This window comes from Triturus cristatus, chromosome 11 (genome assembly GCF_964204655.1).
Source record: "Triturus cristatus chromosome 11, aTriCri1.1, whole genome shotgun sequence".
Classification (NCBI taxonomy): domain Eukaryota; kingdom Metazoa; phylum Chordata; class Amphibia; order Caudata; family Salamandridae; genus Triturus; species Triturus cristatus.
The window spans coordinates 610,108,020-610,133,276 of NC_140594.1; the positions used below are offsets into that span (position 1 = coordinate 610,108,020).

Consider the following 25,257-nt stretch of genomic DNA (forward strand, 5'->3'; position numbering starts at 1 on the left):
CAGGAAAAAAAATCCAGTTCCAGACTGGTGCCTGGGGGATTTCAGAAGATGAGAAATCTGTGGGTAGTTAGTGTATCCACCAGAAAGAGAGTTACCAAAAGTAAGTAAATTGTCCTTTAACCTTGTCATGCTGAGTATGTAATGTAATATTGACAACAAGGTAATGTTCAGACTATCTCTACACATGCAAATATAAACATACTGAATACTAGATTAGAGATATTACTAGCACAAAAGTGAAATTTACCACAATGCTAGTACTTTCACGCAGGTGATCTGCACTCTGTAGAACATCCTTTTACCCTATTCAGAGATGTATTTATTTAATGCAGGTCCACTCTACGTCATTGTGGAGTATGCCTCAAAAGGAAATCTGCGAGAATACTTGCGTGCCAGACGTCCTCCCGGCATGGAGTACTGTTATAATCCCATCCACGCGTCCAAGGATATGCTGTCTTTTAAGGACCTGGTGTCCTGTGCTTACCAAGTTGCCAGAGGAATGGAGTATCTCGCTTCCAAGAAGGTAAGTCTGAAGAGGCTGGTCCGCCACTGCTTTGTTGTACGAGGAAATGGATCCAACATTGATAGTGTTCCAACCAATGCTTATCTTGCTTCATTTTATACGTGGTTTATCTGCTAGGAGAACAGCATTCGCAGAAAGAGAAGCCTGTGGCTCTTAAATACAAAAATGTCTGTTTCTGCCCAACCCCTCAAGTATTTCGCAACAGATTCCTGGGGCGCAGGATAGTGTGCTATCAAAGATATTTTCTTGATAAGATTTAATTCCTGCACATTTTTTTCTTCAGTCATAGAGTGATCAGTAGAGTCAGTGGTATGGGTCCTTAAATGAACACTACAGTGATTGCAGCAGTTTTTCTCTTTGCAAAGAAACACCTACTTTTCTTTCTGATAATGTCAATGTCGCGTACCTTTTATGTATATACATACAGTCTAGAGTAAAAACTGACCTTGCACACTTTGGGACTTCTCTATTTTCAGTGAATTACTTTCATGTTCATGCAGTTGATCGTCTGATACAGTGGATGCTTCAGCTTTCCACAATTGAACTCACAGGGGAGCTATGAGATATTTATGCTTGTCTGATACATATTTTTCTTTTCAGTAAAGCAGGGCAAGTATTTAATAAGAGCAACCAAGAAGTATCTGCCAACTATAAACATGAGACATTGCATTTTACTCAGACTTATTTGTTAACTGTATGTTACCATGATAGTTAAGAGGGTATTTTTGACCTTGCAGTGCATCCACCGAGACCTCGCAGCTCGAAATGTGTTGGTAACGGAAGACAATGTCATGAAGATTGCAGACTTTGGCTTGGCGCGAGATATCCATCACATTGATTATTACAAGAAGACAACAAATGTAAGTAAAATGTGCTGTTCTTTAATGTTGTTTATTTTGTATGGCTGCCAGTGTATAGCTTTAAAACTGATGTCCCTTTAGTCATTGGTCACAAATAAAAGCAGAGAAACCTGCTGCACAGTTGGTCTAGTTTGTGCTTGATACACCGTAGCCAGCAAGAAAGAGAAATGGATGGTGCATGTTCCTAGACAGTATATAAAGTATGTGTAAGTATGAGTAAACTGAACAAGACTTGTGATGGACATAGAGCATCCCAGGTGGCTCACTCATTAAGGAGCTATTTTATTTATTTATTCTATTTAAACCTTTCTAGAGCTCAACTGCTACTTCTGGAAGTGTTCTGGTGTTCTATGTAACTGCACTAATGCAGAGCTGGGAAAAGGACTCACAGGGTGTAGACTCAGGTTTTTAAAGTTTTGTGGAACGAAAGTCCTCAATGTCTCTAAAATGGCGTGGGAGGTTATTCCAGATGAGACTGAGCAGTATCTACCTCCTGACCGAACCCACTTAAAGTTAGGGAGGGTCAACTGATTGGATCCAGAGGAGCGTAAAAAATGCATAGGTTGATGACAAAGGAATTCATGTTGAAAAAAAGACAAACCTTTATTGTAAATATATTTGCACAATGCAGAGTGACTTGAAGCTGCCCTCTTAGGCCCAGGCAGCCAGTGTAGTTGATTTAATGTCACAGAAGCTGACAAACTATATGGCAGAGCTAATGCCAGACTTGCTGCAGCGTTCTGTATTCGTGACAAGCTTTTGAGCTCGTAATCTGGAGATTTCCAAAAACAAGTGTTGCAATAGTCTAACCGGCTCTAGATAGTCGCTTATACTACCAAGGTCTGTAGATGTTTTTAGCAACGCAAAGCAGTTTGACAGTTTATTGACTTGATTGATTAAAGAGAGATCGCTGTCAAATTGCAATCCCAACTTTCTAACAGCAGAAACGGCAGTCAGAGGTGACATCAAAAACCAATGCCAAAAGTTGGGGATCGAGCATGGGATTCTACCAGTAGAACATCAAAGGATCTGTTTTATCTGCGTTAAACTTGAGTGCATTTGTTGTAAGCCATGCGATGATGACTTTCATGCAGAAGTAAAAGGTCTATGAAAGTTAATTAACTGTGTATCGTTTGTGTAGTTCATGAACATAACTCCATGAGCACAGATCCATTTCTTGGAAAATCCCTTGTCCAACCTTTGTGAACTCTGACTGATATGGTGAAAAAATAACTACGTGCTATGCATCCGTAGGATAGGATGACCATCTCACTCCAATCTTGACCAACCTAGTGATCAGAGTGGAATGGCTGACCATATTGAAGGCAGCAGACAACTCCAATAGTGTAAGAACCACAAAGCTGCCCCAGTCTGAAGATATTAACTTAAGTGTAGAGTTTGACTGCTTCAGACAAAAGGTGGCTCTTGTCTGACATGAAAGGCTGACACAATGATCAGAAAGCCCTTTTATACTCGGGCATCATAGCAATATCGTCAGGCTTCTTCCAGAGATCCCTACCTACTATATTTCTAAAGCGCATTTGCAACCTTCTCTCCCTCTAGTGAAAATGATTCCCTACTCTACCTATGGAACGAGACTTTGAGGAACACTTTGCCCTTGCATGGTCTTGGAGGATGTGTAGCTGAGGTCTGATCTACCAAAATCTCAAGAGTCTGAGTTTGCTGTAGTTCAGTGACCTGGCTGCATCCTAGGCTTCAGTTGCTCCAGTTGAGATTCTGCGAATAATGCCTTAATTTCCCATCTATGAAAGGTAACACAAGTGGATGCCTCTCTGGGCAATGGCACCACTTTGTACAGCAGCTTTCCCAAGAAACCAATGGTGAAGCCACAAGCTGTTTATGTAGTGCTTGCCCACTGCTTTAGAGGAAGCAAAAATTCAGCCACAATTTAATTTGCCTAGAGATTTAGTGACTTCTAGGAGAGATATGAATACAACTCTAGGCCTTTTGTTAGTCCGTAAACCCACCTTTAAAGTCAGCTTGTATACAGACACAAGATGATGCTCTATATTTTACAGGGTTCTCCAAAGTTGTCCCTGGAGGTCCGAATCCATGCCAGATTTTTAGCATATCTCAATTTAGATAAATGTAGTGATCTTGAAAATTTGGCATGGATCCGGCCCCCTAGGACTGACTTTGGAGAACCCTGCTCTATAAAATGGCAAAACGTATGCATTTAGTGATACTGTCTATAGAAGGGTAACCTCATTCCTCTCAAAGCTGAGAATCCCAGAATATTTTCCTGACTTTTTGAAGATATTTATGGGGATATTATGCCTTTGATATTTCTTTTACCACAGGTTGGTCTCACTTTGTGTGCTGTACTATCTATTTTCCTGAGTCATAAAATAAAATATTTTCAGCTTTTCAGGCTTGATATCGTTCATTGCAAAGGCAGTATTAGTATTACAATCTGCCCTAATATCCTGCTGGTAAATACATTCCATTCTGGAACTAGAAAAGTAGAATTTGTAGCATTTGCAATCCAGTAGTAAAGTTTCACTGGTAAGTGTACTCCGGAACAAGGATATCCTTCTGGTAAATGGACTCGAGATCTTACTGATAAATGATTTTGAGCCTATCTTCATGGTAAATGCAGATTGTTGTGAGCATGTGACTCTTAAAAAAAGCCTGCTGTGACTAACTCAGGAGAGTGGTGTTTAATGAATATTCTCAGCCAAATCGAATTAAGAGATTAATATGAGTCTTTCTTTTAGGGACGATTACCGGTGAAGTGGATGGCCCCTGAAGCACTCTTTGACCGCATATATACTCATCAAAGTGACGTGTAAGTGTTCAAGTTCCACATAGTATTTGCTCTTCAATTTTAGCCAACTCTGGTTGTGCAGTCGGAGTGTACGCAGGGTAAAGTGTATTCTGTGCTAGACATTGGCCATGGCTCATTCTTCAACCACATCTAGAGCAGACAATTAACGAGATCGGTAGTGGCTCTGCAGACATGGTGGCTGTGATGACAGAGGAATGGTCGAATAATATTACCTAGGCCACATGCGTAGGTATATTGGAGCATGTGAAAACAAAATGAAAGAAAAAAATGTAAACACTGACCGAACATGGCAGTTGTAAGGCATGGCAGTTGTAAGGAAACAGAACAGTTAATAGGAGAAGAGATGTTGCGGCACACTAGTTGAGGGTGCTTGGTGAACAACGGATGGAACATTTAGGTGAGTGGTTAGCTTTGACCCAGAAACAGTAGTGAGGAGTCTCATCATGGCCCGCACTTGCAGACTGAAAAGGAAACTGTGAAGCTTAAAGTACAAGATATGCAGGTATTACAAGTGTAATTAAAATTTGGGACAGATCCACATGGACTAGTGGAATCAAACAAGGACCACTAGTGTTATAAGTATAAAAAAAAAAGTGCATGTGTCTTTGTGCTGTGGTAAATTGTTATTGCTCAATTCTTCTAGAATCAAAAGGCCTCTCAGTGCCAATAAGAAATGTATTGTCAGAAGCATGTGTAGCTGTAGATACACATGCTTTGCATACTGCTGTTGCGTCCGGATGCGTGCTAGTTGTTTTTCTTTGAAGAAGTCTTTCGAGTAACTAGTTTGAGTGACTCCTCCTCCTCTTGGTGATAATGCGCATGGGAATCAACTCCATTTTTAAATTGTTTTCTCTCTTCCATCTGGTTTGGATGTGTGTGCCTGCGCTCTGAGTCAAGACAGTTACGGATCTCTCTTTGGTTCCTAATACACTCTAACCTGCACCAGTATTATTTTGATTGCGCTTACCACTCTGCGTATCGAGGTTAAATCACTCGTTGAGTAGACCCGCTTCTACCATGGCCCTTTCAGGGCCTCACCTTTCGGGGCCTTTAAACTCAGCCTCCATAGAATGCCCTGCTGGTAATTGAATTTGGTGCGCCCTCGCTGCCACGCCAAATACCCACGGACCGACTCCCATCAGGTCTGTAACCTGTGTTTGTCACCAGAACACAGGGAGGCGGACTATGAGGCCTGTCGCTCTTTCTACTCAAAGAAGACCCTCCAAGACCATCGGGCATGCTGGCTCAAGACACAGTGGAGGAGCACCAACGACACTCCCAATCTCTTCAGGCATGAAGACGTCGGTGAAGAACACCACCACCTGGAAGCTTCTGTAGTGGAAGAACAGGTGTTCTGTATTGAGGGCAGTTCCGAATCTGAACACAAACTCACCTTTGAGTTAACGAATGTCACACTGGAGGCTCAAACAGTCAGTACGGTACCCCTTGCACCACAACCGCATGTTGAATATTTGAAAAAATACTTGCCACCTCTTGAACAAGAGGCCTTCCAACCACCACTGCATCATGGCTGGCACCAAGCGGCTGGTTCAGATACCCCTCCATCAGGCTCGGCACCAAAACACCAGCCAAACCCTTCGGCACCGACAACTCTGGCACCTACCAGTCCATCGATGCCGACACATCCACCACTTTGACACCGAGTGGAACTTCGGCACTGAAGCATGGCATCCGATCCAATACATTCCAGGCCGGCTCCAAAAAAGCATACCGAAAATCCAGTGGTGCCTATTCTCCATAATTTACAGGAGAATTGGATGCTCGACAAAGGCAGATCCATATTCAGCCTGAAACTGGACGTTCCTCACAAAGCCTCCGTCTCCAACAGCATCCTCAAAAAGACAGTTGTCTTTTCAAGAGGCACCTGATTCGCCTACTCATTGAAAAGGAATAAACTAGACAAAGCAACTAGTTCTTTGCTTCTTCCACCACCCTCTCCTCCTCCACCTCCAACACCACCAGCATCACCATCTCCACCACAGTCTGTTGAAAATTACCCCTAGACACCTCACCTCAGGGATCCCCTGGTGATGGTACGGGTGGACATAATACAGGGGATGACACTTTTGGGATCACCCCTGGGACGCCTACGATATAGATCCTCCAGCGGACACTGATCAAGACTTGTACACCGCACATCCATCGCCTCCTGATGATTCCACTACATATCAGGATTGAATAGGTAGGGCTGCTACTTTCTGTGATGGGCAGCTGCACAAAAAGCCCCTGGAAGAGGATTTCCTTTTCGAAACACTGTCATCTACACATGGGGGCACTCAATACTTACCTATGCTAAAGGGAGTGTCATGCCACATGAACGACTTTTTCAAAGACCATGATATGGCTAAAATAATAACACCCAGGGTTGATAAACATGTAAACCCTCTCCATCAGATCCCATTTATATTAGAAGACCGGTACCACCAGACTCGCTAGTGATAATCACCGCTCGTAAGAGCAAATTCGCAAGGTAGAAGTGGCATTCCCCCACCAGTCAAGGAGAGCAAGTGCATTGACACGGCAGGGAAAAGGGTGGTGGCCCAATCTGCAAACCATTGTTGCATTGCTATCTCAATGGGTTTGCTTGTCAGATATGACAGTGCTCACTGGTACAAAATTAACAACTCTTCTATTATCTCCCAGCTGAGCACAGAAAAAGGGGACAAGAACTTGTAGCAGAGGGCTAACTAATATCTAACACCTCTATACGTTGTGCCCTAGACTCTGCCGACACTGTAGCAAGATGGATTAGCACCAGCATCCTGCTCCGCTGCCATGCATGACTGCGTATTTCAGGCTTTAAGCCAAAGGTACAACAAACCCTCCTAAATGTACCCTTTGATAAGGAAAATCTTTGGGTCAAAGTCGACGGGCCCTGGAGAATTTAAAAGAAGGCTGAAACAGCAAAATTCATGGGGGCCCTTCAAACACCTACACCTCGGGGCTCCTTTCACCACTCCGCTATCATGAAGGTTCCAAAACCACAACTTCAGAAGCCTCCACCTCCTACCAACATAGCCAAAATTAATATTACTCCTCCAGTGGTTACTATAGAGGCTCCTACAGGGCCAACAATGCCAAGGGTATAGGCAAAGGTGCTTCCCACATGGTGGAACACCCGCCACTAAACAGTGGCTTCTCTCACCTTTGCCCCCAACCGTACAATACCTGTCAGGGGTCGTTTACAAAACATTCTACCTACGTGGCAGTCCATAACATCAGACCAGTGGGTGTTAGACATTATCCAACATGGCTATTGTCTGGAGCTCATTACCACACCTCCCACCATCCCACTTCACACCCACAGTTATCACTGAAATATCAAACACTGCTCAAACAGGCAGTTCAAGCTCTTCTTCTCAAAGGAGCTATAGAACCTGTCCCTCTACACCATCAAGGGTCGGGAGTATAGTCCCTAAACTTTCTGATCCCAAAAACAATGAATCTTTACTACCTATTCTAGATCTAAGACCCCTAAACCACTACATCTTGTTAGACCACTTTCATATGGTCACACCCCCAAGATGTGATCCCACTCTTCCAACACTGCAAATTTCTCGCTGCCCTCAATTTAAAGGATGCCTATTACCACATTCCAATGCACTTAGCACATCGCAAATAAATAAGATTTAAGATAGCAGGAAAACACTACCAATTTAAAGTCCTACCCTTCAGGGTCACTTCTGCTCCTTGGGTGTTCACCAAGTGCCTAGCAGTAGTAGCAGCACATCTGCGCAGATAAAACATCCATGTATTTCCTTATCTGGACGACTGGCTCATCTATACCAGCAACACACACACAAGCTTCCAGAAATCTAATTAATCATTAGGCTTCAGCATCCATATAACCATATCTCGCCTTCAACCTCAACAAATTCAGCCTTACCTGGGTACAATCCTAAACACACAACTAGGATTAACTTATCCAAATACCGCAAGACTTTGAAGTTTCCAAACATTATCCTGTTTTCAGACCAATCATCAGCTCACAGGAAGGATAGTCATGAGGCTCCTAGCCATGATGGCTTCCTGCATTGCCATAGTACCTCACGCTTGGCTCCACATGCATAGATTATAGGAATTCCTGGCACTACAGTGGTCTCAGTCACAGGGTCAGTTGGAAGTTCTAGTGGTGATAAACAACCTCACTCATAACTTTGGAGTGGTGGGACACCAATAACCTGTTAAAGGGGCAGTCTTTTCTAGACCCTATTACCCACATAATTCTGACAATGGATGCATCCCTCGCAACCTAGGGGGAAAACTTACAGGATCTCACAGTTCAGTGTCTTTTGGGATCCCAAGCACCAGACTCTCCACTTCAACTACCTAGAGCTTCAGGCTGTTCACCTAGCATTGAAAGGTTTCCTAGCTCACTTGATCAGCAAGGTTGTCCTAGTCTGGATGGACAATACAACAACCATGTGCTATCTAAAAGAATAGGAGGGACACACTCTCCACAGCTCTCATGCCTATCGCAGACCATTTGGCACTGGGTCCTACATCGCAACCTTCATCTGCTAGCTGAACACCATTCTGGAACAGACAACAATTTGGCGACCTCTGAAGGATGCGGCAACATGTCCACAAATGGGAACTCCACCCCCAAGCGGTCCTCCCCTTTACTTCCACAAATGGGGATTTCCACAAACAACACAAAATGCCCACTCTTTGCCTCCAAGTTTCAACACCCACTATCCAAGGGCAAGGCTCTATGGATAAATTGATCAAGGATATTTGCCTGTGCTTTTCTGCCTTCTTCCATTTCTGTTTTGGAAACTCAGGCAAACATCTCTCACACTCATACTAGTAGCTCCCACATGGGCCTGACAGCCGATAGTACACAACGCTACTAGATCGCTCAGTAGATCCCCCCCCCCCCCCCCCCCCACCAGAAGCTCCTCGTTGGCTCGCCCTTCTCACTCAGAACCATGGAGAAATCAAGCACTAGATCCCAAGGCACTCTGCCTAGATATTTGGCTCCTGAGATCATAGAATTCGGCTACCTCAATCTCCCACCCGAATGCATGACCATTCTCAAAGTGGCATGTAAACCTACCACAAGGGCATGCTACATGGCTAAATGGAAAACATTAGATTGTTTGTGTCACACTAAACAAATTAATGCATTCAATGCCACCATACACAGCATTGTTTGTTACCTGATTGATTTGCAGCTCTCTGGGATCACTTTCACATCCATATGATTACACCTTTTCGCAGTAGCTGTCCATCTGCAAAATAGATACCACCTGTCTTTTTAAAGTGCCAGTTATTAAAACCTTCATGAAAGGTCTTAGAGTGATTCCACTTGCACCTTCCTGGAATCTTGGCATTGTTCTCACAAGACTCATGGGTCCTCCATTCAGACCCCTTCATAAGTGCCCCCTCCAATTTCTCTCTTAGAAAGTGGCATTTCTAATTGACATCACATCACTAGGATGTGTTAGTGAGCTCCAGCATTAATTTGAGAAAAACCCTACTTACAACTTCATAGAGACAGTGTGGTCCTTCCCACCAACCCCAAATTCCTTCCAACAATCCTCTCCCACTTTCATCTCAATCAATTAATTGAGTTGCTAATATTCTTTCCTTTACCAGACTCAGTTGCAGAAAGGGCTCTCAATACACTGGATGTCAAAAGAGCCATCATGTACTACATTGTGAGAATTAAAACGTTTAGTAAAACAAGACCACTCTTTGTTGTGTTCTCACCACGACAGAAAGGAAAGCCTATATCCAAATCCAGTATCACCAGATGAATAGTTAAGTACATCAAAACATGATACATTAAACCCAAAAGAAATTTACTTACACCCCCTAGAGCGCGCACTACTAAAAAAAAAATAGGGGTGTGTCTATGGCTTCCCTGGGCAACATCCCTCTAGCTGACATATGCAAAGCAGCTACATGGTCTACATTATACACCTTCACAAGGCATTGTTGTGTGGATTTTATAGCACGCCAACAAGCTTAGTAGGACAGGCAGTGCTACATACACACTTTCAAACAACTGCAACACCCACAAGTTAGCCACCGCTTTTTAGGAGAACTGCTTTACAGTCTATGCAAAGCATGTATATGTACAGCTGCCATTGCCTCAAACAAATTATTTTACTTGCTCTGTAAGCATCTGTTCGTGACGTGTTGTGTAGATAAACATGTCCCCACCCTCATCCCCAGACACCTGTGGGCATTGCAGTTTACCTTTTTGGTATGCATGGACATCTCTTTACTGCACTGACTTTACACTCCATTCTCACCCGCCAGCGGGAAAACAATCAAACAATGGAGTTGATGTCCATGCGCATTATCGCCAAGAGCAGTCACTTGAACTAGTGACTCAAAAGACTTCTTCAAAGAAAAACAACTTGCACACATCTAGATCAAACACCAGATGGGCGGAGTATGCAAAGTACCACATACCAGAAACACAATCCTTAAATATTGAAGTAGTGGTGCCCATTATGAATACTTGGGTTATTTACAACTGACAATCTCCACATTCTCTCAGCATCTACTTATGACCACATCGACCAATGCATTAAATAAACATTTTTTTCCAATACTTTTCTGTTCTGCCACTTTGCACTGGGGAAAGTACCTGTTTATCAAGCTTCCTCAAACCCCTGATCAATATGCTGTCCATATACTTTTTTTTTAAAAAGACATCCAAATTCATCCCCCATCCTCAGCAGTGAATTAACAAAATATTAAAGAAAAAGTAAAACATGAAGGACTTTTATCCGGTCCATTAAGCATACAAATATGTATACAGCTTAATGTTCTGAATTTCCTTGGTATCTAAACTAGGATATAATAGGTAATTATAATACAGAATCCTTCTACAGATGTGAAGAAATATGTACCCCTCTTGTCATTTGCTGGCCGAAGCATTGACCTAGTATGGCCGATTTGAAGAACTTTTATTTTGGTCCACAACCAATACAAACATTTGATGGTTTTTGGATAAACAAAATGTTAAAAGGACTAAACTAGTTCAGTCAGTCAAAAACCTTTATTCTTAACAAAAGATCATAAAAGTACAAAATACTATACAAAAACATCACCGATCAATAAAAATACATAAACTCAATGCTAAAAGGTTTAAGATCAGTTACCCTTCCATAGACTTCCTGCTTCAAATGGGCTTTTAATAAAAAAATGTTAAACTCTAAAACATATCTACTGATTGCTTAACATCTGTAAATACAGATGGGCCTCTTTACACTTTTTTTAAAAAGCCAGTGATTTCATGGTTTGCTTGACGCAAAGGCGAAAAAATGTACAAAACAATTTACAACAAAAGACGAAATGTAACCACGACGTTCCGTCACAAGAGCAAGGAGGCAACTGAGAATCCCACACATTAGCCCCTTAATATTCACATATAGAATGCTATCATAAACCTCCATTAATTCTTCTTAGTCTTCGTCTTTTTCTTTTTCTTCTCCCGTCCCTCATCCTTCTTGCTAATGGTACCTGGTGCGGAGAACAAGTCTGAAACTCCTATCTCAGCTAAGGTCTTGTTGATTTAACTCAGCCAAGGAATGGATAGACCCTTGTCAAGATTAAGACCATCATGAATAACCTCTCTATTGAAAACAGCTTTGTTCTTGGACAGTCTAAGCACCCATAACAAAAAGGGGGGACAGCTTAATATGGTAGGTTACATAGGCCAAATTAAGCTCTGAATCAAAGTTGAAAGTAGAGGGAGGTAGATACATTAGTCACCTGCAGGTCTATTTTGCTCTTTCTGTATTGGAGTTGCATTATGGTGTCCCCACACCCCCACAGGTGGCCGTGGGGCCACACTGCAAACTATAAATCTTTAATAAAGGAGAAACGGTACTCGTGCCCCCCCTTCTGAGAGAGTTTGGATAAGGGCCCTGCCACCTTCCCAAGCTTCGTTCGCCCAGTATTCACCTGCGAGTGCCAATAATTATTTGCGTCAAACAATGTCCAAATAATATACATTTTTCACAGAGCACAGATACTGCTCTTGCATCTTTAAGGATGGCAACTGGTTCCGGCCCAGCCCAGCCCAGAGACTGTTATGTGTGACTTCCTAAAGTTGGTCTTCATGTCAAGACTATCCATAAATGTTTTGGATGAGTCAATCAGGCGCAGAGAGCATGCAGTGTCCTAGCCATTAGCAGCGTCTCATCAGTACATAATCATGCCGGGACATAAATATTTTCAATTTTAGGGATGTCCCTAATTGAGCTGGATAGCTGGGTGCAGAAATAATTGATGTACATAATAAATAGCAGGGAAGCTAAATCACACCCCTGATGCACCCAACTCTAAGAGAAAAGCATCTGAAAGTTCTTCTGCCAATCCATACTGCACCCTGGCACCCAGAGGTTCGTGGTGGGAGTGAAGGGAACTGAGAGAGACCCCTAGGTTGAGAAACATCAACCACAGTTTACTTCTGTTCACCCAATCAAAGGCTGATGACAGGCCCAGGAAGGCCAGGTACAGAGGGAAGCACCTAGCCACTGTATACTTACTCACAATCAAATGTAAATTCAGGCACTGATCTACTCTACCTAACCCAGAACTGAAGCCAAACTTGCAGAGAGAAAGAATATTGTTATTGTTAACCCAAGCCTGAAGACAATTGAAGCAAACCCTCCCTGAACCCTTCACGGAATGGTCAATGAGGGAGATGGACCCATAGCAGGTAGGTGATCCTCTGTCCCAATTTTAGGTCTCGCCTGGCGTTGGAGCGCGCATGCGCTCCTCGCCCTGCGAGGGCTAAAGTAAACACTCTAAGAAGGGGAACTTTAATACACGCTCCTGTGTCTCGACCGTTTCGAATTTGCTTAGGTCGTGATTAATGGTTTTTCCGTGCTTCTGGTTTGCTAGCTGTCACTTTTGTTGACGCCCTTGCAGTTTTGTGATGCCGCCCATCGTGAAAAGCACATCTGTTTTCACTTAGCCCCGCGCAATGCAACAAATACAAGCGGCTGAATGAAAACAGATGGCGAGCACTTTTTAGGTCTCGCCCCTCTGTCCTAATCGTTTCTGATTCAGTCACGTCGTGATTAATGTTTTTATCGTGCATTTCATTTGCTGGGCATCATTTTTGTTGACGCCCTTGCTGTTTTTTAAGCCCGCTCATAGGGACAAGCGCACGCCATCTTTAATCACGCTGTGTTCACACCGTATTAGCATGTGGCAGTCGTCTCTGTGATTGGTGGACCGTGTCAACCGATCAACTGCCGCATGTGAATGCAGCGTGAAGGCAGCATGTCGCGCACGCAGAGCTCCGGCATGTGTACCTAGCTCTCTCCACACTGAATTTGTGTGCGATTCAATTGCCTGCAGCTATTTCCCTGGAAGCTAAAGCTCTGCAGTCGGAATGCAATAATTGTAGGTAACAACTGTCCTGTACCCTCCGCTCCAAATAATCTCCTGACCTGCATTCCATTACATGTAATACCCGCGTCCGAGGGAGCTGTCCTCCCACGTCGCTCTCAGACTGCATGTTGGCTTTGTAATTGGAGCAGTCTCCGTGAACTGTGCACGCAGCGTGTGATAATGTGACAATATGTCGAGTGTGTACTCACATCGCCACAACAGAGATATGTATTCACTTTGCCATCATATGAAGTTAGTGCATTTTCCCCTGTTTTTTCCCCGATGTCTCTAATTTTTCTCACCCTCTGCCTCCTATTTCTCCTCTTTTCTGTTATCGCCCGTTGCCTCCGTCTCAGCCTAGCTGTGGTAACTAGCGTCTGTGCGTGCAGGGACCGGTACATTTACTTATGCATGGCCCTTCCCTAAAGATAATGGGACGTTAGGAAAAATTAAAAATATTCCGATGTGCTACATTTAGACTCGGTTCTTGCCAGGAAGAAGGATGTTGGTTTGTGCATTACCTTATCTGCATCGTCTCCTGGTACATAGCTGAGTTTTAGTGCCCATGACAATAACTTGTCCATGCGTTCCCTGGAGTAAATGTGAAGGGAAACCTGTGTGAGGTCACGGACTCGTAGCCCTGAGGAACAAATGCAGCAATCCTGCGGTTTAGTGTTTACATCATTCTTTATGTGACTGGGAAATCCATATTATAATCGGTCTTCCTCGCTCAGGCAGGCTGTGTTATCCTGGGGAAGTCCCTTTATCACGCTGTGCTTCGGTTCTTTCCCTTTCAACAAACTAAGAGCTCTTCAAAGCGGTGGAACCATAGAAGCTGCTAACAGTCTGGACGTTACAGGTGCCGTGGGTTGGAACGGACAGACCAGGTATGTACTCCATCTCGCCTCAGAAGACTGAGCAGTGTGCTCTTCGGCACACAATCACATGTGGGGCCGTCCGCCTCTGCTTCTCTGCCGTGTATCGAGGGTCTGATGAACCCTCCCAGGGTGCTGCATACTTACGGTAGGTAAATGACTGCAGAGTGGTCCGGAGTGTCACATCCAACCTACCCCTCTCCAAAGCGTAGCACCTCAGCCCGTGCCTGCTGACAGCTGCTCGGTGCCCGGTTTGATACCCTGAGGGCACCTCGCCAAATGTGGCACGGGTGAGCCCAGCACGGCTTGCGCAATGATGTCCAGTGGTGTCGAAATCCGGCCCGGGGCTTCACATGGGGTCGGAGGGTGCACAACAGACCAGACCATGCTCTCGGTGGGGGAGGGGGCTTTTCATGGGGTCTGAGGGTGCCCAACAGACCAGACCATGCAAAAAGAATTGCCATTTACAATACCAACAACTTTAAACTTTACATATGCGAGACCTATTGCATTCCAAATGCTTGTTAAAAGATTGGGACTATGATGTATAAAGTCCAAGAATCCGGGACCTGGGTGCACAGAGAACTTTACAAGCAGGGGAGCTCATAAATCTGTGTTACATTTAAGTAGGTCCATAGGGATCTCATCAGGTCTGGGAGCCTTACATTTGGGCAAAGTATAAGTGCATCCTCTTCCTGAAGGGAGACCTGGAAAGGCACGAAATGCACTAAAAGCTCCCAAACCCTGTCCAGGCAGGTGATAAATCACAGTAGAGTACTTAACCCAATCCTGACCAGACATGTTGCCCATCAGGCATTGATTCGAGGAAGCATTGCGAAGGCGATTAACGAAATCCCAGAAGACCTTACTGAAGTTATGCGTGGCTGCAAGCTCAAGAGTTTTCCAATCCCTTTTAAACAAGGCATGCTTCCTCTCCTTTAAAGCAAGCTTATAAGCTTGCCTTGCTACCCTTATCTGCCTCCACATCTCTGGGTATCCCGAACAAAGCCTGCCTCAGATGGCCATTGGCTGCAGAGCAGCTAGCGTCAAACCAGCGTGTGTTCTGATTCAGAGATGGCTGGTTTTCAACAAATGATCCCTGATGGTAATGCATAAGACCTGATAAAAATCCGCAAAAGCTTCACCAGAAATAATTCTTAAACAGCCCAAAAAAGTAGACGGCTGCTTTTTAAGTAAAACACCCAGTGTGGCCTCAGGCTTTTTAAGAAGTCCCAGCACCCATAGTCTGTCCGTGGAATGTTTATTAATTTGGTTACACATTGGGGGAGGTTTATCTCTCAGAAGATGAAAAGCCCCAACAATTAAGAGTGCATTATAATCACCCACTGGAATTCGACTGCCTCGCTAGCTAGGCACCACTGCACCAATTGCCCTAGAGGCAAAGCTGTAATGCATTACCGATCCCCTCCCCCACCCCTCACCTATATGTGGGTGTAACAGGCCCAGAGACCCAAAATATTCCATAGATGTAATTCCAGCATGGCAATAAATCTCCTCAGCTCCGCCCCGTCCATCTCCAGGTGCGCTCACACAGTCTAGCTCCACTATCCCATCCCCCAACTTGGCGATTAAGTCCCCACATAAAAGGAGCCAAGGATTCAGATCATGCCCCACCCCTTGCACTTCAAGGCCCATAACAAAAGTAAATAAATGCTCAAACAAACCAACAACAAGAACTTGAAAAATCATTTTATAACAATTAACTAAATAAAAACAAAAAGCACTATGCTTATCTCTGATGAACAAGGCTTGAAAAGATTGGCTGACTGTGTCAACTATTGACATATCTAAACTAAGGTGCAGCCTAACCCAAATGGTGCGGCCACCCCTGGCCCTTCCATGAGAGGAAGCCACCACAGGGATTGAATAACAAGAGAATCCCTTACACGCTATGAGACATAGTCCAGGTCTCCGGCAAAACTAGTTATAAGAGTATCTTTTCAGAGTTTATCAAGACATGCATAAGCCTTTGAACTAATCCAAAGTATTTGTATGCCTGAAGTACAACTTATGGTAACATTTTCTTTTACTCCAGCTGGTCTTTCGGCGTGCTGCTGTGGGAGATCTTCACACTCGGTGGCTCTCCTTACCCCGGGGTTCCAGTAGAAGAACTCTTCAAGTTGTTAAAAGAGGGACACAGAATGGACAAACCCGCAAACTGCACAAATGAACTGTGAGTATCAAGTGAGAGACAGAGCAGATTGCATGGCCAAGAGTCCAGTCGTTTCAATAAAATTTGAATATATTGCTGCAGAAGTGACTAATCATGTAAAAGATTATTGTATCCCCCCGAGCATGACCACATTTTTAGTGGAACTGATAGCCTTGCAAAATTGGCAGCAAGATCAATTTTGCTGCTGCTAAAGCTTAATAATGGGAGCGCCCTGTTGGCTTTGCCAGCGGCCTTTCTCAGTCAGTAGATCTCCTCTTATTAGGTGTCCTTTTACAAATGCTTCCCTTGTTTTCTCACTTGTGCACACCGTGTACTGCCTATTACAACTTTCCCCCACTGGGCTGTTTATCTCTGGTACTAAACAATTTTTGAGAGAGCTGCAAATATTACTGCACAGTGATTTAGGGCATGAAGTGTAACCATTGTTGCATTTAATAATTTGTGTATGAAGAGTCTTACAGAACTATAGTTACCTGCTAGTTATTTTTATGTAGCGATTGCCTCCTGGTCATGTTCTCCCCCCACCTCCCGTTTTCCTTATTTGGACTGTTCACCAGTTTTCATGTAGTCAGAACTGTTTCCAAGATCATCTGCCATGGGTGAAATGTTTAAGTTCCAAAGGATGTGTTTGTATTAATTCTGCCCCTAGTTTCTAGGCATTGAAGTTCCTAACACCCGCTACTTGCACAGGACCGTTCAGGTGTAGGCCATTGCTACTGCTTAGAGTGAATAGCGTCATAATGCAGCATTGAGAAGTGCAGCCAACAGTTGAAATGTTATTTCTTTTTTCAATTCCATTCCTAATCCATGCAGATTGGAAAAAGGCACTTAAGTCTTACTGTGTTTCAGAGTGGCTCTGCTGGAATGTGTCATGTGCAAGGAGTCGATGTTCTAAGGATACTTTATTTTTGTACCACTGTCTCTATTGTGCAGACTCTAATGGGTCATATCCTAAGATGTGGTCAAAAGGCCCTTATATTTTAACCTCCAGTAAACTCTACCACTGCACCTGCAAGCACTTGGAGAAAACAAGGAAGTGGTCTTCATCACCCAATAGTTCATGTAACTTGTATATTCCAAGGCTTGTGAGACAAAGAAAAGTGTTAGGGGTGTGTACTCCAAATAATCCGTGCATACTAAATCCAGAACCAGAAATGAAACACGAGCAGAAGAGCAGTAGCAAACAGGTGAGCCTTCAGACTAGCGCAAACGTCTCTTGGATTCAACATAGGCTAAGTACATGCCAGATTTTCAGAACAAATATTAACTAGGTTACTGATTTCCTCTCGATTTAATTAAATAGCTTGAAAATCTGGAATGAACACAGCCCTTTGTGGCCTATGCTGGATAGCCACCTCTTAAGTCTTGGGTTCGGGAAATAAGGGTTTCTACAATGGGAGATGTCTGCATGAGGATCTCATTCTGAATCCTAATTTATCAGGTATGTTTAGACTAAGATTTCAGGATTCAACTATCTGCATTCATTTGGTGGGATGATCCATTTTAGTCCTGGACAACACCACATGACCCTAGGTTTTGCAGTGATCAAGTTCCAGCTGTTGATACATCTAGGTTTGACACTTCTGTTTCCGTGGCAACATCAATGTCCTTTGGCAGGTTTTGCCATCTTTCTTTAACAATCCCCCCCTCTTTCTGACCAGATACATGATGATGAGAGACTGCTGGCATGCAGTTCCATCCCAAAGACCAACCTTCAAGCAGCTGGTTGAAGATTTGGACCGGATTGTAGCTATGACCTCCAATCAGGTATTTTGTACGCTTTTTCTTACGTTCCATCGTTTGAATAAGTGCCGATGAGCCACGGGCATGAGGCTATCACTTAGAAAATGATGCAGACTGTAATTTAAAAATAGAGAAGCCAACACAGAATGCAACTGTATGATAAACTTATGTTCACTGGTACTCTATTTTATTACGGTTGATGTAGTGACCATGGGGGGGGGGAAAGGTTCCAACTCAATACTATAAGAAAAATAATACTGTGGGTATGGACCATGGAACAAAAAGTAACATCAGTTGCTGTAGGTCATTGTTCAATATTGCATGAAAGCCATATAATAAAATGCAAGTCTGAAAATATGGACTCTAATATATTAATTTCCTCAAATCATGCAGTAGTAATCTACTGGACAGAAATGGCTCACAAAATGTAAAACGACTATCATAGTTGTATAGTCTAGGGCAGAAGTGGCTGATGCATGTTGGTTCTCTACATAAATGTTGGTCAATTGATGTTTTGAGTCTTTTCATCTAAGTCTCCATTGAAGAGGAAATTTGAAAAGAAAGGGCTTTTGAATAGAGAATTAAACCTATCTGAGCTTATTTAGAAGTATGGCATCTGTATATGTTTTGGCACTTGCTTGACAATCTCCCTTTATCCCTGCAGGAATATTTGGATCTGTCCATGCCAATGGATCAGTATTCTCCAGGTTTCCCAGACACACGCAGTTCTACGTGTTCCTCAGGAGAGGACTCTGTGTTCTCCCATGATCCGCTTCCAGATGAACCTTGTCTTCCAAAGTATCAGCATGCCAATGGTGGCCTTAAAAAACGCTGACAGTCATAACTTCCAGGCAACAGAAACTGTGACCTCGTTTCTACCATCCGGCCTCTTGGCATTTTTTTTTGAGGGGGGAGGGCAATGTTGTCCAGCCATCGAACTACCAGGAAATGTCTTATTTTTTGTATTATGGACCATAACATGCGCCAGTGTAGCATCTCACCAGACCAACGCCACCAGCCCACTGCAGCATGCCAGTTTAACAAGCCTTAATCTTGTATCACGTTGAGTTGTGTTTTTTTAACTTGAACATTTTCCTTACATTTTGGGCAATGTACTCGTCAAGTAGGCAGGACCATAAAGTCTCTGGGAACAGTCTGCTATCTGGGACCTTGATGGGAAAAAGTGAAGCAGTCTGACCTCTGTGGCTTCTTGAGATGCATTTAAGACCAGAATACCCTCCAATACTTTTCAAAAGAAATAAAGAACAGTTGATCCATCGCAACACAGAGTGCAAGAAATAGACACCTAGGAGAATAAAGGGATGGAGAATAGTCTACCGGTTTGCAGTTCCATACGGCTGAGAGCAGTGTCTACTTACGGAAACTGGATGAACCTATTGGGGGGAGTTCTAATGAGCCTTAACCCTCTTTTGTTTTGGATTTTGGAAACTTGGATCACCCTTCAGTTCCAGATTGATCCACCCGGGCCTTGCCTCGAGGACACAGCAGCATATGATTGTCTCTTCTCTTTAGGGATGATTGCAGCTTCCTTGCCAGTCGTTGTGGTTGCAAAGAGGCGATCTGTTCTATCACAGAGTAATAAGCTAGTCCAGAGGAGATCTTCTCAAGTTCCAGCAGTAGTTTTCTTGCCTTGACGTATGAAGGACTGTGAAGTCGTAGCACATTCAGACCAATCTTTGGACTCTTTTATGGGAGCACCAGGTGCTGACATGCCTCGTGTTTTTTTTTTTTTTTTTAATATTCATAACAGGGCCCACAGTTTTGATAATTCCGGTACTAATGTTCTTTGCTGACCAAACAGACTGTACTTTAAAATGGCCAATTGCGGCCTATAAACCTTCTGCTGAGCACTGACAAATAGAGCAGGCAGCCAAATACAACTCCAGTGCTAAAATAAATCTTGTGTATATAGCTAGAACTGTATAAATATGAATTATATATTTACATGTTTTTTGAAAGGGTGGTTACCTGAAAGATGCCAGTTTAGTAGTAAGTTACTATTAACTGGTAGAGATGTTGATTGCTGTAAACAAACAAAAAAGTTCATATATTTTGCTACTTTCCTGTTTATTTTTTTAAATTATGTTCTAAACTTCCATATTCCAATGTAGGTCCCTGAATAAACACAGACAATGCTGCTTTCGTTTTATATCAGCTGTGTTGAGTAATGATTGTGTTCCGGTATATGGATTGTGGAAAAGTTCCTTCATGATCTACAACATTACTGCACTCTAAGTGATGGTTCAACCGCAAAGTATCTTTCGATCATATACCCTGTGGGGGTTCCATGTTTTGCAAACAACTTCAAGAGTTACCCATTCTCTGATTATTCCTGACCATAAGTGACATTTAGATGAGGGTCAAATAGTATCTCTAGCTACTGAACAATTACTTGAATAATTCTACTGTAGAAAAGAAATGAAGTCTGCCCTCTAAGCTGGCCCTCCTCAGCAATTTATAGAACTATTCAAAGGAGAAGCAGATCTTTTGGAGATGCACAATTTCATAGAATAATGCTCACTATATGCTGCTATGACACCATCCAAAAGCTGAGATTCTTGTAAAAATAAAAAGGGGGTATTTGTTTAAAGGTGTCTGTCAATCAAAAATTATGTATTTTCTTCTAACAGCACATCTGCGAGCTGTTCAACCGTAGACATTCCTGAGTGTTCCATCATCCCTGTGGCGTTTGGTTTCACCTTACACGTAACTTGTTACACACTTCAAAGTTTATTTCAAAGCACCTTCAAACCTCATTGCGGATGTTATTTTCTTTTCAATCCATTCCTACGTGTGTTTGTAGCTCTATTTGTAGTTACTTGACTTGCTTCCTCCATCCTTCATGCACAGAGTTCGAATTTTGGCGTGTTTTGCTATGTGTATGTGAAATGTTAGATTTGGCTAGTACGAGAGTGGTTGCGTGTCTCTGCATATGTTGGTGGTGCTGGCCACTGGGTATATAGAATGAGGGTGGGTCAGTCTCCATGTGACTCACTAAAGCTGTAGCTGTTAGAGTACAAAACTGGTCTTGGCTCTGTAGTCCATAGCAGTGGCAACCAACATTCCTGGTGAAATCACTGCTCTTTGTTATCCCTATTGATCAGCTAGTGTTTTCAGGAGGTGAAAAGCGAATGTGCTGCATCCCCCACACACCCTGCTTTGTTGTCATCACCAAGCTGCTGTTTTTCATCTGATCTTCCAATCTACAGTGGTGATAAACTTTGCTGTTCTCTGCTTCCCAACAGCGCCGTTATTCAAGGTTTATTTGCGACACTGTGGTGAATGTACTCATTTGGCCAAGCGAACCTATTCTCTATGCACGTTTTTGTTTTAATCAGCCATCAAGCAGTTGTGACCAGAAAAACCGGTATAAAAAATTAAATGTTTCTATTTGGGCATCGATCACAGATGGACTCTGTGTCTCATCGCCTGAACCACAAGCCTACAACACCAAACTATGAATTCCCCATCTTTCCTTCTGCCCAATAGGTCTAATTCATGTTTCTACTAAAACAGCAAAGCCAACATGAACTGGAGTTTTTTTGGTGCAGTGCAGTTTGTCCCAGTCAGCTGCTTAATGCTTCCTATGGGACGCTTGTGGACGAGGTCTATGTTTTACGGTCAGCTTCAAAGGCACACATCTTCTGAGCTTGGACTTCCTGTAAAACAAGTCATTTCTGCTCCATAAGATTTGGGAGTCCGTTCGGGATTCTCAAGGAAAGCAAACTTTATGAGCATTCCTGTTTAGTACTGTCCTAACGGTTACCAAGTAACTCACCACATCAAGGTCACACTTATTGTAGATGGATGCTATACAATATTGGTAACATGAGGTCTTTGTCTAGTAATGTGCTTAATGTAAATTATCACTTGTATGTCAGAACACTGTTGCTTTGGAGCAAGGAAGTGCATTGCTCTGTGCTCCAGCACCGTTCTATCTCAAAATGGCTCCCCCACTTCCTGTACAGTGGCCGCTGCACCTGCTGGGATACTTTGTAGGAGAGTAGGGGGTGTTTCCGTTGCTGCAGCTTCCTCCAGCGAGGCAGGGCTACTTTGTTTCAGTGGTGGGAGCTTTGCTGCAGAGCTCCTCGGTTGCTGAATGCCTGATCGCAGGCTGGAAAGCCTGGATCCTAGCTGCTTCTTTTCAGATGACGTCTTAATTTGTTCGGGAGCTATTGCTCATCTTTAAGTGGTTTGTAGTGCCTGGCCAGGAGACACTGTCTGTCTGGACTGAGGACGCAGGAAGCTGACAGCTGGGTGGAGCAGAGATTTAGCTGTGTAAACCTCATGCTTTGAATACTGCTGTCATCTCGGTGATTGGACCTGGAATAGATTTTACAAGTTTGAAAAACAACCTTTTGGGCGTAGCCTGTAAGGCTTGTTTAAACCAACGTGCTTGTGATTACAACTGGAACCGCAGCACGTTGGGTTATTTAAGACTTTTATATTCCGCCGTTACCTTCTTCCAGGAATTAACAGTGCAAAGAGATTTCTGTTTTGTGAGTATTTGTTTTCAGGACCATCTCAAACTGATAGTAATGTTTTGAACCATATTTGTGTGACATTTGGTTTTGCTCTCCAGCCATCTAGGCAATTATCTTTGTCCGTACAGAGTTTATAATATGCTCTTGGTGCCATCATACGTATGCGTTGCAGATAGAGAGAATTGCAGCCTAGTATGAATCGTGATAGCTTCATAATGAAGTCTTGAGCAAAACTAGATTTGCTTATATTAAAGCAACCTTCGGCTTCTTTAGAGGGATGTATCTCCCAGGAATCTCAGAGTGTGGTGGGATGCCTACACTAACAGGGTTCTAAACTGGAACCATCACAGTTCACTTTCGGTTCACTTTCCCTTATAAAGAGACTGCTCTCTATCTCTAAGGTCAAGATTTGGTTCTTTGTGCCCTGAAAAAAATATCTTTGACAATGTCAGCCACAAATTGGGTAATATCTTTAATTACTGTGATTTCTTAAGTTAATGGCAGAAGAGGGTAAACCTAGTGAATAATTGAGATGCCTATCATCAAGGTTGCAGCTGTTCATTAGCTGCCTGTGGATGTACAATACCATGAACCTCAATGGCTTACATGGCTAAGTCTTTGGCACCAAAAGGCTGGCATCTGAGTCTTCTCCGTTACGGGTTGTGTACATTACAAATGAGCATAAAATGCGATTACTTTCATTCCACGAATACCGACGCATGGTAGTTAGAAGGTTCAGCCTTCATGCCGCCAGTATTTGCAACGAGGTTAGAATAAACACACGTGGAAGTAACAACTTAAAACATTGCTGCAACAAAGATTTGTTTGTTGAAATGGACAGTTTTTGTGATGTAGCTAATGGTAATATTCTTTCGCGTGCCACAGTTGGGCAAGTGGCACCAATGCTGGAAAGGAAACTGATGTCTGCACATGGCATGAAAAGTCACCATCCCAACTTCCATCAACCCACTTACCTCACACAAAACGTTTTGTGGACGCAGTTATAGGTGATCAAATAGAGCACTTTGTAGGAGATCTTCTCCTATGGCTGCAAAATGTAATATTGTCTCACTTTTACCATCTATCTCTTGAGAGAGAAGGGTATGGGACCATAAGGAAGTTAAAATTATCAGGTGATAGGCAATTGAAAATTTGTTTCTCCTATGGTAAGATTAAAAACAGTTTAGGTTAAGGAGGGTGGCTATTATCCCTCTTTCACTGATAGGATTCAGTCAATTGTTAAAGCTCCAAGCGGAGTCTCTGGTGTACTCTAGGATCAGGGCCTCATACACTGACCCACTCCTATCCTAAATCTATTGGATAGAGGCTATTGTGTGGTAGAATGGGAGCATGCAACGTGTGAACTAAAAATGGTGCAATACTAAACCAAAGCTAGGGTAAGCAATCTGACTTTATATCCTGTAATTATGGATAAAGGGAACGGGAAGGAAATTGCCAGGATTGCCAACTAAGATGTTGAATATGGCTAGTTTCCGGCTTGGCAGATTGGTTTCACCTATTTGGCCCCTTCTGTACTTGACCATTAACGATCTGTCTGAAAAACTACAATTCTGGACGATGTAGGACTACCCAATAAATTCTCTTGCTCCTTGATGGTGAATAGAATACATTACAAGAGGACCCCTTGAGTGCAAAATAATTGTTATTCGGATGCGTAGTAGGCCCACTGATGAGGAATGCCATCTCAGTGGGTGAGGGCCGTTTAATAACCCTCCTTTGGTATAACCCTATTCACTGTTAACACAGAAACACCATAGCTAGATTTAATGTATGTGGTCAGTCACACCTGTACTGTGAAGTAGGAAAATATGTACCTCGTCATCAAAAACCACCTAGGGAGCCAAGTCGGTGATGGCACCGCATTAGGGGTCTAAATGGGAATAGAAATTGAATACCTACTTGAGGACAGTGCCGTCTCACAAGTTACCTGTAACCTTTCACAGATACTTAAAAGCCAGCACTATATGTGGGAACTATGCCACAAGGCTCATTGCTACACCCTACATGACCCAGGCTTCATGATAGAGCAGAGGTACAAGCACCTCATAAACCTGGATTTTATTGGGGGTGTTTCGTTTGTAGGCAAAGTATATTGAACCAGATATATGCAAGGACTAATGCCATCAACATTATGATAGCTTTGTGCAGAGAAACCTGTTTTGTGAGCTAGAAGAAATATATCCACATAAAAGTACAACCACGCCAAACCTTTTAGTGTTTTTGTGTCAATGCCATCACAGTCGCCCCAAGAAGAGAACCGTCTCAATACTCGACAAGGTAGTCATTGATCAAAACAGAGAAGAGGAACCTGCAGAGATAATGCCCCCGGGTGGACATCTC

At 43.1% G+C, this 25,257-nt stretch overlaps 1 protein-coding gene across 6 annotated transcripts in view; it reads left to right on the plus strand.

The window, feature by feature from the left end:
- The window catches only part of FGFR1 (fibroblast growth factor receptor 1), a 164,367-nt gene extending 143,806 nt beyond the window's left edge, over positions 1-20,561 (plus strand). For all 6 annotated transcript variants that reach the window (XM_085633931.1, XM_085633933.1, XM_085633934.1 and 3 more), the window contains 6 exons: positions 333-523; positions 1,261-1,383; positions 4,122-4,192; positions 16,511-16,648; positions 18,310-18,415; positions 19,056-20,561. In XM_085633931.1, coding sequence (XP_085490057.1) covers positions 333-523; positions 1,261-1,383; positions 4,122-4,192; positions 16,511-16,648; positions 18,310-18,415; positions 19,056-19,226 — 800 coding nt within the window. In that variant the 3' untranslated portion in view covers positions 19,227-20,561. The remainder of the gene's footprint in view (positions 1-332; positions 524-1,260; positions 1,384-4,121; positions 4,193-16,510; positions 16,649-18,309; positions 18,416-19,055) is intronic.
- The last annotated feature ends 4,696 nt before the right edge of the window (positions 20,562-25,257 follow it).